Source organism: Dermatophagoides pteronyssinus, unplaced genomic scaffold, assembly GCF_027571235.1.
Source record: "Dermatophagoides pteronyssinus isolate colony J.1.1.1.1 unplaced genomic scaffold, Derpt_VIB-CSIC_2022.12 sq0006, whole genome shotgun sequence".
Taxonomy (NCBI): domain Eukaryota; kingdom Metazoa; phylum Arthropoda; class Arachnida; order Sarcoptiformes; family Pyroglyphidae; genus Dermatophagoides; species Dermatophagoides pteronyssinus.
In genome coordinates this window covers 1295404-1314581 of record NW_027461530.1, presented here as the reverse complement: position 1 = coordinate 1314581, position 19178 = coordinate 1295404, and the positions used below count along the sequence as shown (strand labels likewise).

The 19178-nt window shown below is 28.1% G+C and overlaps 2 protein-coding genes and 1 long non-coding RNA gene across 5 annotated transcripts in view; 1 reads left to right on the top strand and 2 right to left on the bottom strand.

Annotated features, from left to right (window-relative positions):
• Window positions 1–883: 883 nt before the first annotated feature.
• Window positions 884–19178, top strand: part of LOC113795147 (uncharacterized) — a 33534-nt gene continuing 15239 nt past the window's right edge. Inside the window, exons 1-7 of one of the 3 annotated variants that reach the window (XM_075820387.1) lie at window positions 884–1651; window positions 7045–7395; window positions 8476–9021; window positions 9083–9388; window positions 11122–11331; window positions 11429–11639; window positions 13454–13968. In XM_075820387.1, the coding sequence (XP_075676502.1) occupies window positions 1195–1651; window positions 7045–7395; window positions 8476–9021; window positions 9083–9388; window positions 11122–11331; window positions 11429–11639; window positions 13454–13968 (2596 nt within the window). In that variant the 5' untranslated portion in view covers window positions 884–1194. Of the gene's footprint in view, window positions 1652–6640; window positions 6767–7044; window positions 7396–8475; window positions 9022–9082; window positions 9389–11121; window positions 11332–11428; window positions 11640–13453; window positions 13969–19178 lie in introns of those variants that run through there. The other 2 variants (XM_075820385.1, XM_075820388.1) reach the window with 2 other exon arrangements.
• On the bottom strand, window positions 8114–8625 carry LOC142645093 (uncharacterized). The gene is made up of 2 exons (XR_012846272.1): window positions 8521–8625; window positions 8114–8455 (listed from the first exon to the last, which is right to left on the bottom strand). It is a non-coding gene; the product is annotated as an uncharacterized LOC142645093 (long non-coding RNA).
• LOC113795129 (glutathione S-transferase-like) lies at window positions 16542–17489 on the bottom strand. Its single transcript, XM_027345317.2, has 2 exons — window positions 17194–17489; window positions 16542–17124 (listed from the first exon to the last, which is right to left on the bottom strand). The coding sequence occupies exons 1-2, from the start codon at window positions 17374–17376 to the stop codon at window positions 16645–16647; spliced, it is 663 nt and encodes a 220-aa protein (XP_027201118.2). The 5' UTR covers window positions 17377–17489; the 3' UTR covers window positions 16542–16644.

Below are 19178 nucleotides of genomic sequence, written 5' to 3'. Positions count from 1 at the left end.
TATTGACATTTCATACAATAAAATATATATTTGGATGGATGTGGATGGATGGAAAGTCAAAGTAACTTCTGAAAATATTTTTTTTCGTTTCGCTTTTGGTTCCCTCTCACTTGAATTGTATAAACAAACATATTTTGAATGAATTGAGAAAAAATAGAAAAAATGGCCAATAATCAACAATAATATACCACTGTGAAAAAATAGATAAACTTTTGATTTATTATTATTATTATAAATGGAATCAAACCGAAACAGAATCATAAGTGAAAGTCCAACTTTTTTCTCATTCTTTTCTTCTGTTCATAGAATCATCGAAAGAATCATCATCCGTATCATTTTCAACCATGATGAGGTGATGATGATGATGATTCTTTCTTTTCACTTATTCTTTGATTTTTGACTTTTTTTTTCGGAAAATGGACAACAGAATAATATGTTTATGAAAGAATAACATTCGTTTTTTGTTGTTGTTGTTGTTGTTGTTGAAAATAATTCTGTTGGAATCTTTTTCGCTTCTTTCATTTTTGCATTTCTTATTGTTATTTTTCATGATTTTCATTTTCTTTTTATTCTCACGCAGACAGACCTGTGAAGCTGAAATTGAATGTTGGACGTCGTAGTCGTCAAAATGTGTATAATATGCAAACAAACAAACAAACAAATGTTGTCCACTTTTTCCTTCAAACTATCTTTCTTTTCTTTCCTTTTTTTGAAAATGAAATTGAATGATCAAAAAAATTGTTTTTATTTTACTGATAGAATTCTTGTTTTCTTTTCTTTCTTTCTTTCTGTATGACTTTGATGTTTTGTTTGTTCAAAACATTTTATTCATTCATTTGTAATTGAAAACGGTCATCATTATCATCTTGATCATCACCATCAACATCAACATAGTGATGTAAATTAAATGTAAACATTGAAGAACCAGAGAAAAAAAACTTTTTTCCAACGAAAATCAGTTTTGATATGCATCGAATGAACGAAATCAAAGTTATTTTCAATTTTCATAATAATCAATTGGCCGGATATTAAAAGTGATAGTGACGACTACAGAAAATAATCATTGAAAGATACAGCAGAAACAGTGAATATATACAGTGGATCTTATTTTCAAATAACCCTCTGTGTGTTTCGTGGGTCTTTTTTGTTTTTTGAACAGCCAGGAATGAAAAATAATAACAATTTTCAATCAAAATGAATTATCAATTAATTAAATTTATATTATTATTATTATTAATGATGATGATAATCGATTTGGATATGATTAAATCAATAAATTCTGAATTAACAATGATTATGATGATGAATAATATGACGACATTAACAACAACAACAACAACAACGTCGACGACGATAAGACCATCATCATCATCATCAAATATGATAATTAGTGAAACAACAAAGAGCTTACCATTATCATCATCATCATCATCGACGAAGACGACAACAACAGCAACATCTTTACCACAATCATCATCATCGTCATCGATAACATTGAAAAATTTTTTCATCTGGAATCAACTGGAAGATCAATCAGATTCTTATTCATTATCATCATCATCATCATCTATTTCTACATCATCTGCATCAGCATCTTCATCATCCGCATCAATGGATCAAGATGCGACAAATCTTGTTTTAGATCAAAAAAGTAAGTAGAAATTTTCCTATCAATTTGAAATATTGAACAAACAAACAACAAGAATTTGGAGAAATTTTTCTCCACTTTCCATTGCTTGTTTTGGATTTCATTCCGAAAGCAGCGAAACAAAAAACCAATTTAAAAACATTGTATCAATTGGCTTCGCATCATCATCATTTTGATGATGATGATGGCAAACAGAAAAAAAAAATGAATCAAAATAATCTATATCTTTATACTTTATCATCATTATCATTATTTAAGCAATATTTTACTTAGTTAGTTAGTTAGTTAGTTGAAGATGATAATGATAATGAAGAAAGAAAGAAAGAAGCAAATTCTGTCATTAATAGACTTTTATATATTGGGAATGATACCCACACACAGTGTAATAGAAAGCTTGAAAGATGTTTATAGATTGAGATTCGTTTTTTCTTTTTTTTTGCCCAAAACTATTATCATTATCACTTTAGATAGATTTTGTGTTTTAATCACAAAAAATGATGATAATAATTATAAATACTCAGAGATAGATAGATTGATAGTAAGTTGAAAACACTCCAAAAGTATCCATCTTTTTCCTCTTGTTTTATATAAGTAAATGCTATTTTTTTTTCTTGCATTCTGTTTCATTCAATGTAGAATTTCATTTCTGTTCATTCATTTAGAAATTTCTTTGTTTCATTTTTTTTTCTTTGTTGGTTGAAATCAGATTACACAGTTTCAGTTTTTTTTGATCCGTTTGTTTTTTTTCTTCATTTAACCAATGACATTATCATTTTTTTTCTGAAAGAGAGAAAGAATTTGGTTGAAGAAATTTTCAAATTGTTTGAATTTGAAAAAAAGTTGTCATTTTTCTTTGTTTTGTCAAGAATTTTCATCTTTTTGTGGTGGGGATAGTGGGGCAAAGGGTTATTCAGAATAATGCTAGAATGAATCATAGCATCTATACACGCAAACAAATTTTTTTCCTTCTTTTTTTTTGAACAAAAAATCAACGGTGATGAAACACCTGGAATCACCATTGGATTTTTTTTTGTTTGATATTAAAATCATTCATTCAAGCAATTCTGAGTTTATTCCTCAAAATATTGACTATATATATTGACAATAAACAGACGATAGAAATCCAATAAATGAAATATGGTCAAAAAATTGTCATCATCATCATCTGGAAATATTACGAAAAAAAAAGACGATAAACAAAAATGAGAAAAGAAAATATCATTATGAATTCGAAACCCTATAGGCAATCGATCGATAGATATTCATGAAAATGAAAAAGAGAAAAAAAAATCATCAATTCCAAGGCTTAAATCCAATGCATGAATATCATCTTAAATCATTATTATGATCATCATCATCATCAATATAAATGGTTTTATTTGAAGTATCTGTAACAGGAAATTACTTGGATAGGAAAACAAACAAACAAAATTGAATATTCATATCATTCATTCATTCATTTATATAGATTACCTTTTCATTCATTCATTCATCTTCAATTTCAATCAAACATCATCATTATTATTATTTCTGTTGTTGTTGTTGTTGTTGTTGTTATGATGATTTTTTTTTCTTCTGAATTTCCAATGAAATGAAAGTGAATGAATCTTATTCATAATTCTATTAGTCAAAATGGCTCGTGCATAGTACATGTACCAGTGTATGAACCAGACACACAGTAGATGATTTGGTTCTAATGAATAATGATGATGATGATGATCACACGGATTCCGGGTGTATTTATGAGAAAAAAAAAGAAAGAAAGAATCCGGAATCAAAAAGATTTAGAATCCATATGATACCTTTTTTATTATTATCATATTATCGCCATCATCAGCATTTTTGATGATGTATGTTTGGTTAAGCTTTTTTTTTTTTGTTTTGTTGATTCTTGATTCACTATGGTGAAGGAGGAGAAAAAAAAAGATAAAAGTAGACTATTTTAACAACATGAACATGAAAAATAAACATACATACATAAAAGGTAATAATAGCCATAATGTTATCAACATTTAATTTTTTTTTTTTTTTTTGAAAAAAGCAAACAGAAAATAAACGGCGGCAACATTTAAATGATGATGCTATTCAAAAAAAAAAAAAAAAATTCAAAAATCCATTTAATAGATTCTAAGTATACTTTTTATTGAAATGAGATTTTGAATTAAATCCACTATAGAAATTTAAACAAAACAAAAGAAAAAAAAACTATAATAAAAACGGATTCACAATGTGTGTGTGTAAATGGTATATGATCACAAGCAAATTCTCATATTGAGTTTTCCTACATGTGATGTATTTAGAGAGAGAGAGATTTGATTCTTTTTTCTCTTGTTTCTCTCTTTCTCTCGTGATTTTTTTCTGAATGAACAAGAAGAAAAAAAACATCCATAAAAATGTATGAAAACCCTAACCGAAACATAACAGAAGAATGAAAAAGGAAAAGATTTACCATTAACGGAATATTCTCTCTCTCTCTCTCTCTCTTTGGTATGGACAAAGATAATAATAATAATAATAATATTGGCTGTGGAGTGAGAGAAAAAAAATGGATATTTGAAGAAAATTCGCATAATAAGCTTCGTTGTTTTTTTCATTCTTTCATTCTGTCTATTCTGTTTTATGAAAAACAATATCCTGATTTATGCTGATCACACACACACACACACACACACTCTTTCAACCTCTGTTTGAATCTCTTTCAATCTGATTCAATTTTCGCTCTTTTTGGTTTCTTATCCTCCTAATCCGTTATTCTCCTAATCGAAATCCGTTATCCTCCTAATCGAAATCCGTTATCCTCCTAATCGAAATCCGTTATCCCCCTCTATCGTTACCCTCGACCACCCATATACGGGATGAAAAGAGGATCTACCAACACCGTAACAGCAGCGGAAAAACGGGCCAAAATGGCACAGCAAAATATAGACGACCAGCATCAAGCCTCAGACAAAAGTTACAACGAAGGCGATCTACGCAGGATATTGGAAAATATCTGCAAAGAATTGACAAACACTACTCAAAATTCCAAGAATAGGATGTCGATCGTAAAACAATCTATCGACCGTGCAACAAGTTCAATTAAGAATAAGGTATTGCCCCAACTGGAAATCATCATGGCGAACAATTCTCATGCTTTGGAAAAAGATAAAGAGAATCGAAGTCGCATCAGTGCATTGGAACAACAATTAGTCGAGGAGAGATCCGCAATGGATAAGTTAACAAAAATAGAAAAAATGGTCCTCGAAAACAGGGAGACCCTAACAACACTCAGCAAACAAAATGGCGGCTTCAACTCAACCACACCCTACAAACAAAATGGCGACCTCAACTTAAACACATCAAACAAACAAAATGGCAACGCGAACGAAACGACATTATATAAACAAAACGAAAAGGTCAAAGCAGTATCGTATGCCCAAGCAACAGCTAAACAAGCGAGAAGCAACACTACCACACTGAAGAACAGTTATGCATCTATATTATATCTCAAAGATGATAAGAAAAAAACCAAAACCTCAACCGACGCTCTACAGGTCGCCCGAAAATTAGTCTGTTCAAAACCAGCTGGTACTGCAATAATAGCAAACAAATTACTATCAAATGGTAAAATCATGATTTTTTCTAAAGATGAAAATTCAAAAGCGAATCTAGACGATCTAATCAATGCTTCTGATGAAATGATATCAGAGGAACCGAAACGCCAAAACCCTGTTATACTGTTAAAAGGAGTGCCTAAAGAAATCGATCGTGATCATGTACCAGAAATCATCAAAGACTGCAATCAAGATATTGCCAATGCCTGTGAAAATGAAGACTCCATCACCGTAGCCTATCTAAAAAACAACAGAAAAGAGCATCTAGTAAATGTGGCTATCAAAGTCACTCCAACAATCCGAAGAATAATCCTAGAAACACTAGATCGCAACGTATCGTTCGGCTTCAATCTGGTCTACGCAGAGGATGCATCTCCAGTCCGCCAGTGCTTCCATTGCCTAAGTTTTGGACATTCACAAACGAAATGCCCCGAAAAACAAAAAAAAGAACCACCGCAATGTATGCATTGTCCAGGCAAACATTTGAAAGCCAACTGTCCGGAAAAAAACAAAAAAGTGACATGCTGTAACTGTGCCAAACGACCTGGGACATCTGACAAGCAACCAGAAAACATCAACCATTCGCCAAATAGCGATAAATGTCCAATATACAAAGCGGTACTGTCTAAAGCAACAAGCAAAACAGACTATGGATATTAGCACAAGAACCACAAATTACCACAGATCTACATCATCATTGAAGTGTCTACAAATAAACTGTAGAAGAGCCAATGCACCGACAAAAGAATTAATAAACTACATACTGAGCAACAACATCGACATCGCCTTCGTATTTACTTCTTATTCTCGTTTCTTTTCTTTTAATTAATTGTCATTTCATATTTGTACCTATTGCTACTTTATATCATTTTTTTTTTTTATTTTTTACACACACACACACGCCCTACCTGCTATAATGTTTCCCTTGCATTGGCGAGTAGTGGATTTATAAGGACACACACACACACACACACACACACACACACTAACTAAATTCTTTTTCTATTTTGACTTGAAAATTTTTTTTTTATTCACTCACACACACATTATCGATATTGAAAAAAAAAGTATAGGGAAAATGTAAACGGATTTTGCTGCTGTTTTTTGTTTGTCTCTATTCGGCCTGTTACTATTATCGAAAGAATCTTTTCGAAACAAAAACCAATTCAAAATATCCTCGGCACATTGAAAAAAAATTATCAAGCGTGAGAAAAAGAAAAGGCAGCAATTTGTTCAGTATATTTTTCATTATTATTATTATTATCTGGGATTCATATTTAAATAATTTTCAAAATCTTTTGAAAATATTCTCTTATCATGATGATCGATATTGATATTGAAATGTTGATGTTTGAGAGAAAAGGAAAAATAGAAAAACTCAAAAGTTAATCTTGTATAGTTGAAAAAAAATGATTTTCAATTATTTTTGTTTTGTGAAGAAAAAAAAATAGAAATTTTTGGGTCCAACAACAAAACAGAATGGAAAAAAAGAAGAAGGGCCATTTGTATCTCTCTCGTGATTCTTGTAAGTTTGTATCCATTTTTATTTTCATCACTGTCATCATCATCATCATTATCATTAATCTTGTTATGATTGTCCTTGGTTTTTTTTGGGTTATTTTTGTCATCATCGTTGTTGTTATCGCTCAATTTATGATTTTCTTTTTCGTTTCTATTTTTCTTTACAAATTTTATAATGAGAATTGAGAAATTGATGTTTTTCTTTAAAAAAAAATAGGATTAAAAATTTCATGTTTTAAAAATAATTTCTATTCTTATTTCTTGTTTCTTTTTTATCTCTAGATTCATTTCAAATGATGACAAACACTAATGATGATGATAGCGATGGTGATGGTGATGGTGATAATAATAATAATGATGGTGATATTGATGACGATATTCCATTGGTGATAATTAACAATAAACATAATGAAAAGAATAAAAATTTATTTAAATTATTTCAATCGGATTCGAAGAAAACATCGAGGTCAAATGACAATGAACATTATCATAAACGACAAAAATATGATGATGCGGATAAAGATATGCTATTGGATTATTATGATGATGAAAAAATATTACAAAGAAAAATACGACAAAATATTTTACCGAATCGTGTGAAAAAACCATTAATTGAAGCACATCAACATCAAAGTAAGTTGTTGTTTTCAATATTCAATATTCAATATCGGTTTGTAATAAGTTTGAATGGGCGTATTGCCAATTTGATAACGAAAAAACGTTCATATTATTATCGATATTATAAATGGCTTCAATCAACCAAGGGAGAAAACATAAAGAAATTATTAAGAATATTTTCTTAATAATAATAATGTTAGGCAATCAATATTGAACCAAAAAAAAAAAGAATGAAAGCAAAAAACATTTATGCAAATACCATCATCATCATCATGTTTCCAAAATAAAATGGATGGCCAATGAAAAACAAAAAAAAAAAATCCAAAAAGCCAGAAGCAGTGTTCCATAGATAGAACAGAATGAGTGAAAAAACGAACGAAAATATATTCAGACATGCAGATGTCATTTCGTGTATGTGTAATATATATTCTGAAACTACTACTGTAGATTCAATGTATATCCACCATAATAATATTATTATTACGAAAAAAAAATAAATAAACAAACAAGCAAAGTGTGACATTTTAGCTTCTTCATTTTTTCATTTTCGTTCCAAAAGTAACAATAATGTAATACAATGTAATCAAACGAAGATTCACGAAATATCAGAATGAAAACGGAAACAGATGATGATGATGATCCATGTTTTTGTTATAATAATAATAATAATAACGTTATTACCGAGAAAAATAATAATATTTGCAGAAAATAAAATGAAAAAACTAAAGGTGTATAGGATGTTACAAGTTATTATTATTATAATTTATTATTATTAGAATAATGAAAAATATGGATGGCTTTTTTTTCTGTATTGTTGTTTTTCTGTTTTTTTTTCCGCGTTTACAATGTGATTTAATCATCATTATCAATATTGTCATCAAACATTATAAATTACATATCATCAGGGTAATATTCACATTTATTATTAATCGGGATAATGTAGAATTCCCGGGTAAATTAATCATAAAATCAAGGTACAAAAAATTAGATAAAATTAGATTGAAAGTTGATGAAGAAATGATTGAATAGAGTATATTTCCATTGTTGTTTTATTAATTTTTGTTTTGAATTTTTCCTTTTTTTTTAAAAAAAAAGTTTATAGTGATGTAAATGCAATTGATGGACGATTAATACGTTTACCTTGTTTTGTACGACAATTAAATCCATCTGATTCAATATCATTAGTATTATGGTATCGTGGTGATGATATTTCTGGTTCACCAATTTATAGTGTTGATGCTAGACATCAATCATTTGAATATGCTCAACATTTTATACATAAAAATTATCAACATAAACAATTAATGAATTTTACATTAAATCAACAACAACAACAACAATCAATAAATTTTACATTAAATCAACAAAAATCGGGTGATAACAATAATAATTCTTCATCAAAACAACAACAACAACAACAATTAGAAATTGAATCAAAATTTAAAACTACATCATCAATGCCTTCAACAACAACAACAACAACAACAACATTACCGACGATAACATTGAAACCAATTTCAAAATCAACAGCACATCTTTATATAATGCCAATTGAAGAAAAAGATTCTGGTCTTTATTGGTGTAGGGTTGATTATAAATGGGAACGTACAACAATTTCAACTGTAACATTAAATGTGATTGGTATGTATCCTTTTTGATGTTGGTTTTTCTAAAAAATTTAAAAAATTTAACACTTCAACAGTACCACCAAGACAACTGCAAATATTGTTAAAAATGGATAGAAATAATTATTTCAATACAAAACTAAATCGATCAAGAAATGGTGATGATTTTAATACGAATTTGGAAAATAATCATGAACAAAAATCGAGCTTAACAACAACAACAACAACGAATTTATCAACAACAACATTACAACATCAAACAAAATCATCATCCATTTCGAATGATAATAATAAAATGATTATGCTAAAATCATTGGAACCAAATCAAACAATAGTATTGAATGAAGATGAATCGGCAACATTGATTTGTTTATCCGAAGGCGGTAATTATATATATTTTTGTGTTTCATTTAGGCTTTTAAACTCTATTTTTTTGTTAATAGTATGAATAATGAATGAATGACTATTTTTCTCCATCCATTCATTCATTTAGATAATGTTACCTTTTTTTTTAGTTTTTCTAGTTTGATGATAATAAATTAATTAACATTATTAGCTGTCTATAATGTATGTTAGTCAATGATAACCTAAAGCTTTTTTTTTATTCTTTCGTTCATTCATACATTGAATCATTTATTTACATTGTTGCTAATAGAATTTATATTCAAATTCAATACGATTCGTTTTTTTTTGTTTTCGATTTGTTCATTTAAAACAACAACAACAACAACAACCCAATAGTAGTTTTGTTCGCTTGTTGTAACAAAACAAAATAATGAATGGAATGTAATATTAGGTTGTTCGGAAAGTACTGTCGGCGTTTTCGAGCACCATTTTTGATCGTCTCTAAAAAATTTTTGGTAGGAGATTTTGAAATTTTTTAAAAGCAAATTAATTTCTTGGTTATCTGGCTATAATTTGATCCAAAAATTTCATCAATTTCCCAGCCCAAAATTTTGCTAGGGCCGCTGGAAGTGACCCTTGTCAAATTCAAAATTTTGACGTTTTTTGTTTTCAGTCCACTGCGACATCAAAAAAATTGTCCAACAACTTTTGGCCCCTAACTGATGATCTCTCATGTCTTGGGACTAACCAGAAGTGATTTTCAAATTTTTGCTGCAACGCGATCATCCTCAAAAGCGGTCTGATTTCCGGTCGGAATAAGAATGTTTGATGTGCTGTTTTCCCTATACCATTATGATTTTTTCCAATTTTTTTTCAAATCTTGAATGATGATCAATTCAAGAATTTTTTGAGATCAAAAAAAGCCAACAAAAACTTTGGGTTGAGAAAAAAATCCACAATTCTCGATGATCGACAAACGCATTGAAAGGCTATGCACACAAAACGACACGACATTCAGACGGCTATGCAATAGACGGGTCACTTCCAACGGCCCTAGCAAAATTTTGGGCTGGGAAATTGATGAAATTTTTTGATCAAATTATAGCCAGATAACCAAGAAATTAATTGGCTTTTTAAAAATTTCAAAATCTTCAACCAAAAATTTTTTAGAGACGATCAAAAATGGTGCCGACAGTACTTTCCGAACAACCTAATATATAGAAAGATTCTTTTTGGATTTTGTTTTTCATTTTGTTTTTCGTTTTTCACTTGTTTTAGCTACTTCTGGAACACACACACAAACATACTAATTAATCTCAATTAATCTTTTTCGTTCCATAAACTACCATCATCATCATCATCATTTGTGAATATTTCACTCTCTCTCCCTCCCATTCATTTATAAATGATTATAATGAATAGAGATGAAGAAAAAATTGTTCAAATATTATCTTGATTTATTATTCTATTCACATATGATGTGCCCAAAATAATAATAATAATAATAATAATAATAATGATGATGATAATCAATGAAAATCACAAATGTATTAATTATAATTAGTCAACAAACAGAAGAAACTGAAACAAGTTTAGTTTAACGAATTAATTTAGTTTTTTTTTGTTGTACAGAATTTTCTATTTTGATTTTGAATATTAAAATCAGGCTTGATTATCCCACTACCACCACCACCAATAAAAAAAACTTTTAAAAAGTAACCTTTTTTTTCTGTTTTTTTGTAATTTTATTTTTTACAAACAAAACCAACAGGTAAACCATTACCATTATTAAATTGGTATCGTAATAACCAGATAATACGACAACAAATATTTCATATATTAACGGAAAAAAATAATTCATTACAAAGTGAATTACATTTAACACCAATCAATTCGAATGATCATAATTGTTGGTTTAAATGTGTTTCAAGTAATGATAATCAAACATTTTTAAATTTTAAAATTTTAATGAAAGTTAATAGTAAGTGGATTTTTTTTTATTTTCAATTTCCAGTTTTTTATTTGTTTGTTTTATTGATCATTTCGATTCTTCCCTTTTCCTATTTCCACCGCCATAGCAAAACCGAAACGTGTAGAAATCACTGCATATCCGTCATCGACAAATTTCAATCAAAATCAAACAACGACAACAAAAACAGCAGCAACGTCAAAACAATCATTTATATCCGGACAGGAAATAATAATACGTTGTCGTTCGTATGGATCAAGGCCACCGGCAAATCATAGCTGGTATTTGATGCCTGGCTATCGGCCAATACCGATTTTAGAGTAAGTAGTTTTTTGTTTTCATTTGAAAAACGCAAAAACATCCCACTAACCAAACCAATCAATCAATCAGTTTCCGAAAAAACCGATAATTTAGATTTTCGAAAGTTTTTATTTCTTTGGAAATTTCCCAAGAAAACAGTCAAAATGGGAAGTAATTTTTAGGAAATTTTTCGGAATTTTGCATTCCCAATGCTTTTGTATGATGTACTTGACGAATGAATTTTGAATTAGAATGAAAATGGAATTTTTATTGACAAAAAAGAAAAGAAAAAATATTCAAATTGCTTGAAGAGAAAAATGTAAAAACAATTCAAAAAAAAATGAATAGAAATGAAATGAAATGAATAAAAAAGAGTGAAATGTATGCTTCCCTGGAAGGTATTTTATTTTTTTTTGTACGAATGAAACCAGGAGCCATCATGATGGCCAGGCATCAATTTTTATGAAATTTTCCAAAAAAAAAAAAAAAAATAAAATTTGCATACAATTGAATTAACGAAAAGAATGAAAAAAAATGAAATTTGTAAATGGATTTTTTCATTCATTCATTTGTTTGGCGTTCATTTCATCTATATTTCTCAATGACTTTTTTCTTTTTCTGGTTTGAGTTTCTGATGATGATGATGAAAGTTAAAAAATTTTCAAATGAAAAAAATACTCCTTTGTTGTGTGTTTGGGGTGTTTATTTGGGATGTACAAGAATCAAGAATCAAGAATAGTTTCCGTTTTTGTTTCCCTTAGTGAATGAATGAATGAATGAATCATTTGAAATTATTTAAACGGTTTTCTTGTTTCTCGGTTTTGGTGTTTGTTTTGAAAAGAAAAAAAATTGTTTCCGATAATAATAGAAAAACCCAAAACAAAATATCATTTTCTTCTTGTTTTTTTTTTTTTTGCTGAATTCTTATCCCTGTAGGCTGTGTGTGGATAATAAATTTTCATATTATTCTCTGTGTGTGTGTGTGTGGTTGGTTAGATATTCAAATTAATTTTTTAATTTAATTTGAATTTTTCATCGTTTTTTTCGGTTTTGCATCCAAATTTTATCGCTATATTTTATCGCAAATGAAAAAAACAAAAACATTCGATTCATCGAATATAGATAAAATTTCGATACTATCGATTGTTTGGAAAAAATAATATCGATCAATCGATAGTATCGGAAACCTGATAAATTTTCATTTTTTTTTTTTTTTTTGCAACAAAAAATAAATTCTTGATTGATTATGAAATGAAACAATGACAATGTCATCATAGAGAAAAACAAAAATGGCAATCAAGAATTCTTGATACAATTTTTTTTCATTTATAACTTATTAATTCAAGTGTAATCAAAATTCATATCATTTTTTGTCTTTGGCTTCCTTCTTTTGTTCCACCACCATATACTTATCGTGTATAAACAACAACAATATAAAATGAAAATGAAAATAATTTGTAATTTATATTCAAAAAAAAAGAAAGAATAAAAATTGATAATCTTGTGGCTGGAATTATCAACATCATCATTGGTGATTGAAGAGAATCTTTCTTCATTTTTTTTTGTCAATTCTGGCTCTTGAATTTGATTCGTTCAATATATAGCTGTGGTTGGTTGGTTGGTTGGTTACTGGATTCAAAATTGAATTCCAGAAAAAAAGCATTCTTCCATTGAAAACAAACGATGATGATTTTCTTTAAAAAAAAGAAAAGAAAAAGAAAACATTCTTTTAATGTTTGATCTGTAATCTAATCACAAAAATGTTTTCCTTTCTTTGTTGTTTCCTATTTATTTATTCTCTTTTCTTATTCTTTTCTCATTTTCATTGCTTTAGGCAATATGTAATCATTACTGGTCGTCGTCATCGTCGTCAACGAAAACATCGAAAACATTTTTACAATGATGATGATAATTCAAATGATTTAAGAAATCAACAATCAAAATATGAAGAAAATAAAAGAAAACGATTATTTCATTCGACGAAAAAACAACAAATAATGACAGAATTTAAAAATAATAATGATTACAACAATGGTGATGATAATGATGATGAAGTTATAATTATAAACTATGATGATATAAACAACAATGATAAATTTCAATTTGATGATGATAATTTCATTATTAATGATAATGATGATGAAATGATCTTCAACGAATCGACATCAACAACAACAACAACAATGATAACCGAATCAATCATTCAAATGAATGTACAGAATGAAAATAATGATCAAGATATTGTTTGTCGTGCTGAAAATATATTGCTCAACCACAATAATAATAACAAACAACGAAAACGGAAACAAAATTCATACATTGAAAATAAATATCGTTTGGATATTATTTGTAAGTTGAAAACAGAAAAAATATTCTTTCTTTTTGTTTGTTTGTTTGTTTCATTTTTTATCATTGCCATATTCAAATTATTTACTCAGTTGATTTTATCATTTTGGTTCGATGAAATGATGTTTCGTTTTTTTTGTTTTGTTTTTTGTTCCTCTTATTGAATCGACAAGATCAAAAATCGATACAATCGATATTTTTCTGCTCGCAAACAGCAAAAAAAAAAATGGAACGAACAAAAAAAAAAGTTCCAACCATAACCGAATAACTAGATTTTTTTTTGGTTTCCAAGAAATTTTTTTTGGTTTTTCATTTTTTTTTTGTTTTGTATTTTTCTCATCGATTGATCTTCTTCGACCCGGTAAAACAACAATAACAATAATCTTTACTTTTCGATTATCATTATTATTTCATTCATTCATTGAATTATAAACGTGATGAAAAGATTTTTGGCAAAAAAACAAAACAAAAAACTCTATCTTCATGGCGATTATGATGATGATGATGATCAAAACAGAGAATAATAAATAACCAGAAAAAAAAGAAACGTAAAACGTGAGTGAATGAAAAAAACTCAAAGAAAAACTTGGATAAATCTGCCGATACTGTATTAGTAATTTGATTACAAATCGATTGATTCGTTTGGCTTTACCGAGAAATTATTATTATTATTATTATTTGCTCCCAAATGGCTCATCAATTTATTCGAATATCAGAACCAAACAAAAAAAAAAACTTTGTTGAGCAAAAACGAAAAAAAAAAACATCACAGCCTTTGTTGGAAAGAAAATGAAGAAAATGATAATAAAAAAATCAAATAATGTTCGAATTAATAAAGCTGCAAACTCATCAAGAAATACTGGGGTTTTTTTTAAAAAAAAAGATGAAAAAACTTATCATTGGATCGATGAACATCGAATGATAAAAATCAAAAGAATCGATTCCGAAAAACGTGAAAAACTGAAAAATATTGGATATTTTTTTAAAAAAATCCAACCGAAGACGACCGCTACCGGTATATTATTATCAACGATGATGATGATGATGATAAACACGCGGCATCCATATATCAAATTCACTTATATTCGATTCATAGATGTATTGAAAATTCTGGAAAAATTATACTTTTAAAATAGGCCAAAACGAAATGATGATTTAATTTCGGAGTTTCTTTTTAAAATATGTAGCATGATGATGATGATCATCATCAACATCCACATAAATGGCAAATCACATCAACTTTTTTTTTGGTCAGTTTCATTTTAGTTTCTTCTATTGAATCTCTCTCATCAACATTCAATTCCATTAATGGAATTTTTATATTATTGAATTTTATACCGTTTCATTTTTTCTTTTCTTTCTTTTTTTTTTTACTTTTCAGTATCATCATCATTTGTCGATATAGATACAGAAGAGGAAAAAAACTGTTTGGCCAAGACAGAAAACAACAACAACAACGGCGATTTTTTTTCTATTTAAAAGGATCACATACATAACAGATCAAACAACCGAAAAAAAAACAAATCCATTTGACCAAAGTATGATGATGATGTTGAGAGAGAGAGAGAGAGAGAGAGAGAGAGAAAAGGTATCATTATCATCATCATTGAAAATACCAAAGAAGAAAATGTTTACTTAATTTTCTCATAAATATAGACTGAGAGTGCATCTTTCTTTACGTTTTTCTCTCACTTTGTAATATCTTTCTTTCTTTCTTTTTTTTATCAACGAAATGAAAGAAATCTGATCAACTATTTTCATTATTATGATGATGATTTTAACAATAACATTTTTAATGATAATGATAATGATGATAAGTAAAAATAAAAAGTAAATGTATCGATTTAAGAAAGTTGATAATAAATGAATGAATGATTTTCGATTATCGATGAAACGTGAAATTCAATCCCCAATATTGTGAAGCAAATGAAATATGAACATTTTTTGTTGTTGTTGTTGTTTACATTCATTTTAACATTGTAATTTTATCGAATGATTTTTTTTTATTTATTTAAATTCAATTTAATTAGATTTGTAAATTACAAACAAAAAAAATTAACATTCTAGTCCAGGCTTTTAATTATCATTCAAGAATAATTAGTATTTTTTTTTTTTAAAGTTGGACCAACTAAAGATGATTGTTAGGGTAGTTACCGTTCGGTAATTATTATTATTTTTCCCTGGGTGTCCTCTCTGGCCATTCCCCCCAAAAAAAGAAAGAAAACATATATAAAAATCGGTCTTAATCTCCCATTATTTTATTGAAAATATGAAATTAAAAAATGAAAAACATGTCTTTTCAAAAAAAAAAAACTGTAGTTCGTGTCCAATTATAATCATAATTATCATTTGATTTCAACACAAACAAACCATTTATTTTCAAATAAATGGCCTTGATGTTGTGTTTGTGTCGTTTGTTTTTTTTTGTTGTTTGATTTAAAATCATTTTCAAAAGAATTTTGTCTATTGATTTTTTCTCAAAGAAAAAAAATATCATAATCTTGAATGAACTGAAACGAAAATTCGGTTTGTTGTTTTTTTTTCGTTAACCAGAATAATGAAAACAAAAAAAAATGTTAATAAACAAAAATCATTTTATTGAAAATAAGGTTTTTGTTTGGTAAATTGAATTGAAATTCATTGAAACAAAGAAAAAATTATTATAATCATCATGATGGTTTAAGCATATGTACCATTCCATAATGATGTTGGACCATGAAATGATTTTGGTTGTTGTTTTTTAATATAATCCGATACTCGGGGTAATGCTTCAATACGTTCATGAAATTTTTTCAAATTTTCAAATTTACCAAAAACATCGGGTACTAAAACTTTAAGTTTAGTAAGATATTCATAAAGTAAAAAATCAGCATAAGAAATATTTGAACCGGCAATAAATGGTTGATCACCAAGAAATTTAGATAATAATTCTACTTGTTCGGGTAATGTTTTCAAAAATTCGGGTTTTAATTTTTCACAATTTGGATTATATGCAATACGACCAATAGCCATATTCATATCGATAATTTGTTGTTCAGCTAATGATACACGAATTTCTTCTCGATCATTCTGACCGATTAGTTTATGTTTACGTGCAATATAACGAAGAATTGCAATCGATTGTGATAATTTTACATTACCATCAATATAATATGGACACTGGTCATTTTGAATGAGAAAAGTTTCAGAAAGTTAATGAAAATTTACAAACAAAATAAAAAAACTTACATTTGGAAAATCTAAACCAAGATTAAATTTATCATTCAGCCATTCTGAACAATCATAATTTGGTGGTGGACCAACATTATAACGTTTATCAATAAAATCAACACCAGCATATGTTAATAATAAACGTATTGATTGTGCAAGACCACGTGCATCCCAATATCCCAGAATTGGTTTTTCACTCATTTTGTTGTAGTTTGAAGATTTTCACAATAAAATCAAATTTGTAAATTTATAAATGATGTAATTTAGCTCGAAAAAGTGCTCATATTTATACTTGAAAAAAGTGAAGTTTTTCTTTCTGGTTGTTGTTGCCAACAGCAACCAAAAGAAAAAGAAAAATGACCTTGCCAACAGCAACCAAAAGAAAAAGAAAAATGACCTTGCCAACAACATCTCTCTCTTTCTATGATGTTTTTTTGTTTCTTGGTGCTGCCCAATAAAAATCGAATGATGATGATGATTTATATCATTTTGATTGAATGAAAGTTGAGAAAAACAATGATAACATTGACAAAAATGCTGTTGTTGTTGTTGTCGAAACCAATCTTCATATACAATAAAACAAACAAAGTACATAAAAACAGAACCAAAAATATCATTTGAAAGTATTTGTTTAAATGAATGGAAATTTTTTCCACTGTCTGTCTGGTTATATTGGATGATAACTTATCATTATAATAATGATAATCACATAGTTTTATTTTTTTTTATTGATTCGAGATTTTTCCTTCAATCAAAATTATCATTATTGTTGTTGATGTTGTTGTTGTTTTTTCCTGTTTGTTCTAGAACATAGAAACAATTTTTTTTACTTCATTATTGAAATTATAATCAAATTTCTTATTTAATTTACAAAGAAATTTAAAATAAAAAATAATGAAATAAAGTTTTGCTGAAGCTGAAACATATTGTTATTCATCGGATTATGATGATGATCAATTTCAAAGATGCGATTAAAAATCGAGAATTCTGCGAACGAAAACGAAAAAGATTTCCTGATTCTTAATCTCTCTTTCTCAATGATATTCACTTTTAATCTTTTAAGTGCTTAAATCGTTTATATTTGTGGCTAGCCTAGTTAGTTAGTTAATCAGTTTGGTTGGTTGACTGCAGTATTGAATTTCAATCATATGTATAGTAAAAAAAAATCCTATGTTATAAGATGTCAACGACAAAAGCCATATACTAAACCGATGACCGATTTATAATTCTGAAATTATAATTCCAATTCAAAACAAAACAAAACAAACAAACAAACATTGGGATTTTTATTTTCAAATGTCTAAAATATATCTTTGTTATTTAGCGAAAAAAAACTGAGAAAACTTTATCCGTAAAGAGAGAAAATTCCAATAACGTTAATAATAAGTTTCTGTGGATGATATTAGAGAGAGAGAAATGAAAAAATTAAATCCAGCCAAAACAGCAAATCTCATTTTTTTTGTATTAAAGATTTTTATTTTTCCATTTCAAAATTCTGTGATGGATTTTTTTTTGTTCAAAATTTTTGCCATCCGTTTTTTTTTCGTTTCATTTAGACCCCCCAAAGTAAAAGTGAGAAAATATTTCTGACATTAACACTCGCACACACACACTACTGCTGCTATAAACTATAATCATATAATGAAGGAAGAAAGAAAATGAAAGAATTTATTTATTTTTTCGCAAAAAAAAAACTATGAAAAGAATCCATGATGACAACTTAATCTGTTTTTTCGTCTTCGTCGTTGGCTTCTTCTAAATAATAATCGTCTGTGGTATTTTATCCCTTTTTTTCTTTCTTTCTTTTCAGTTTAAAATATACAATAGCCTAAGAATCTGATGATGATGATGATGATGACCTAAATCGATACAATGTATTTTGTTTTTTGTTTGTGGACAATTTTCAATATGAAAATTTTTTTTTTGAAAACTAAATTCTGAAACTGTTCAAGCATTGATATATATTTTGTTAGACATTTTCTGATTGAAATTGATCGATTGGA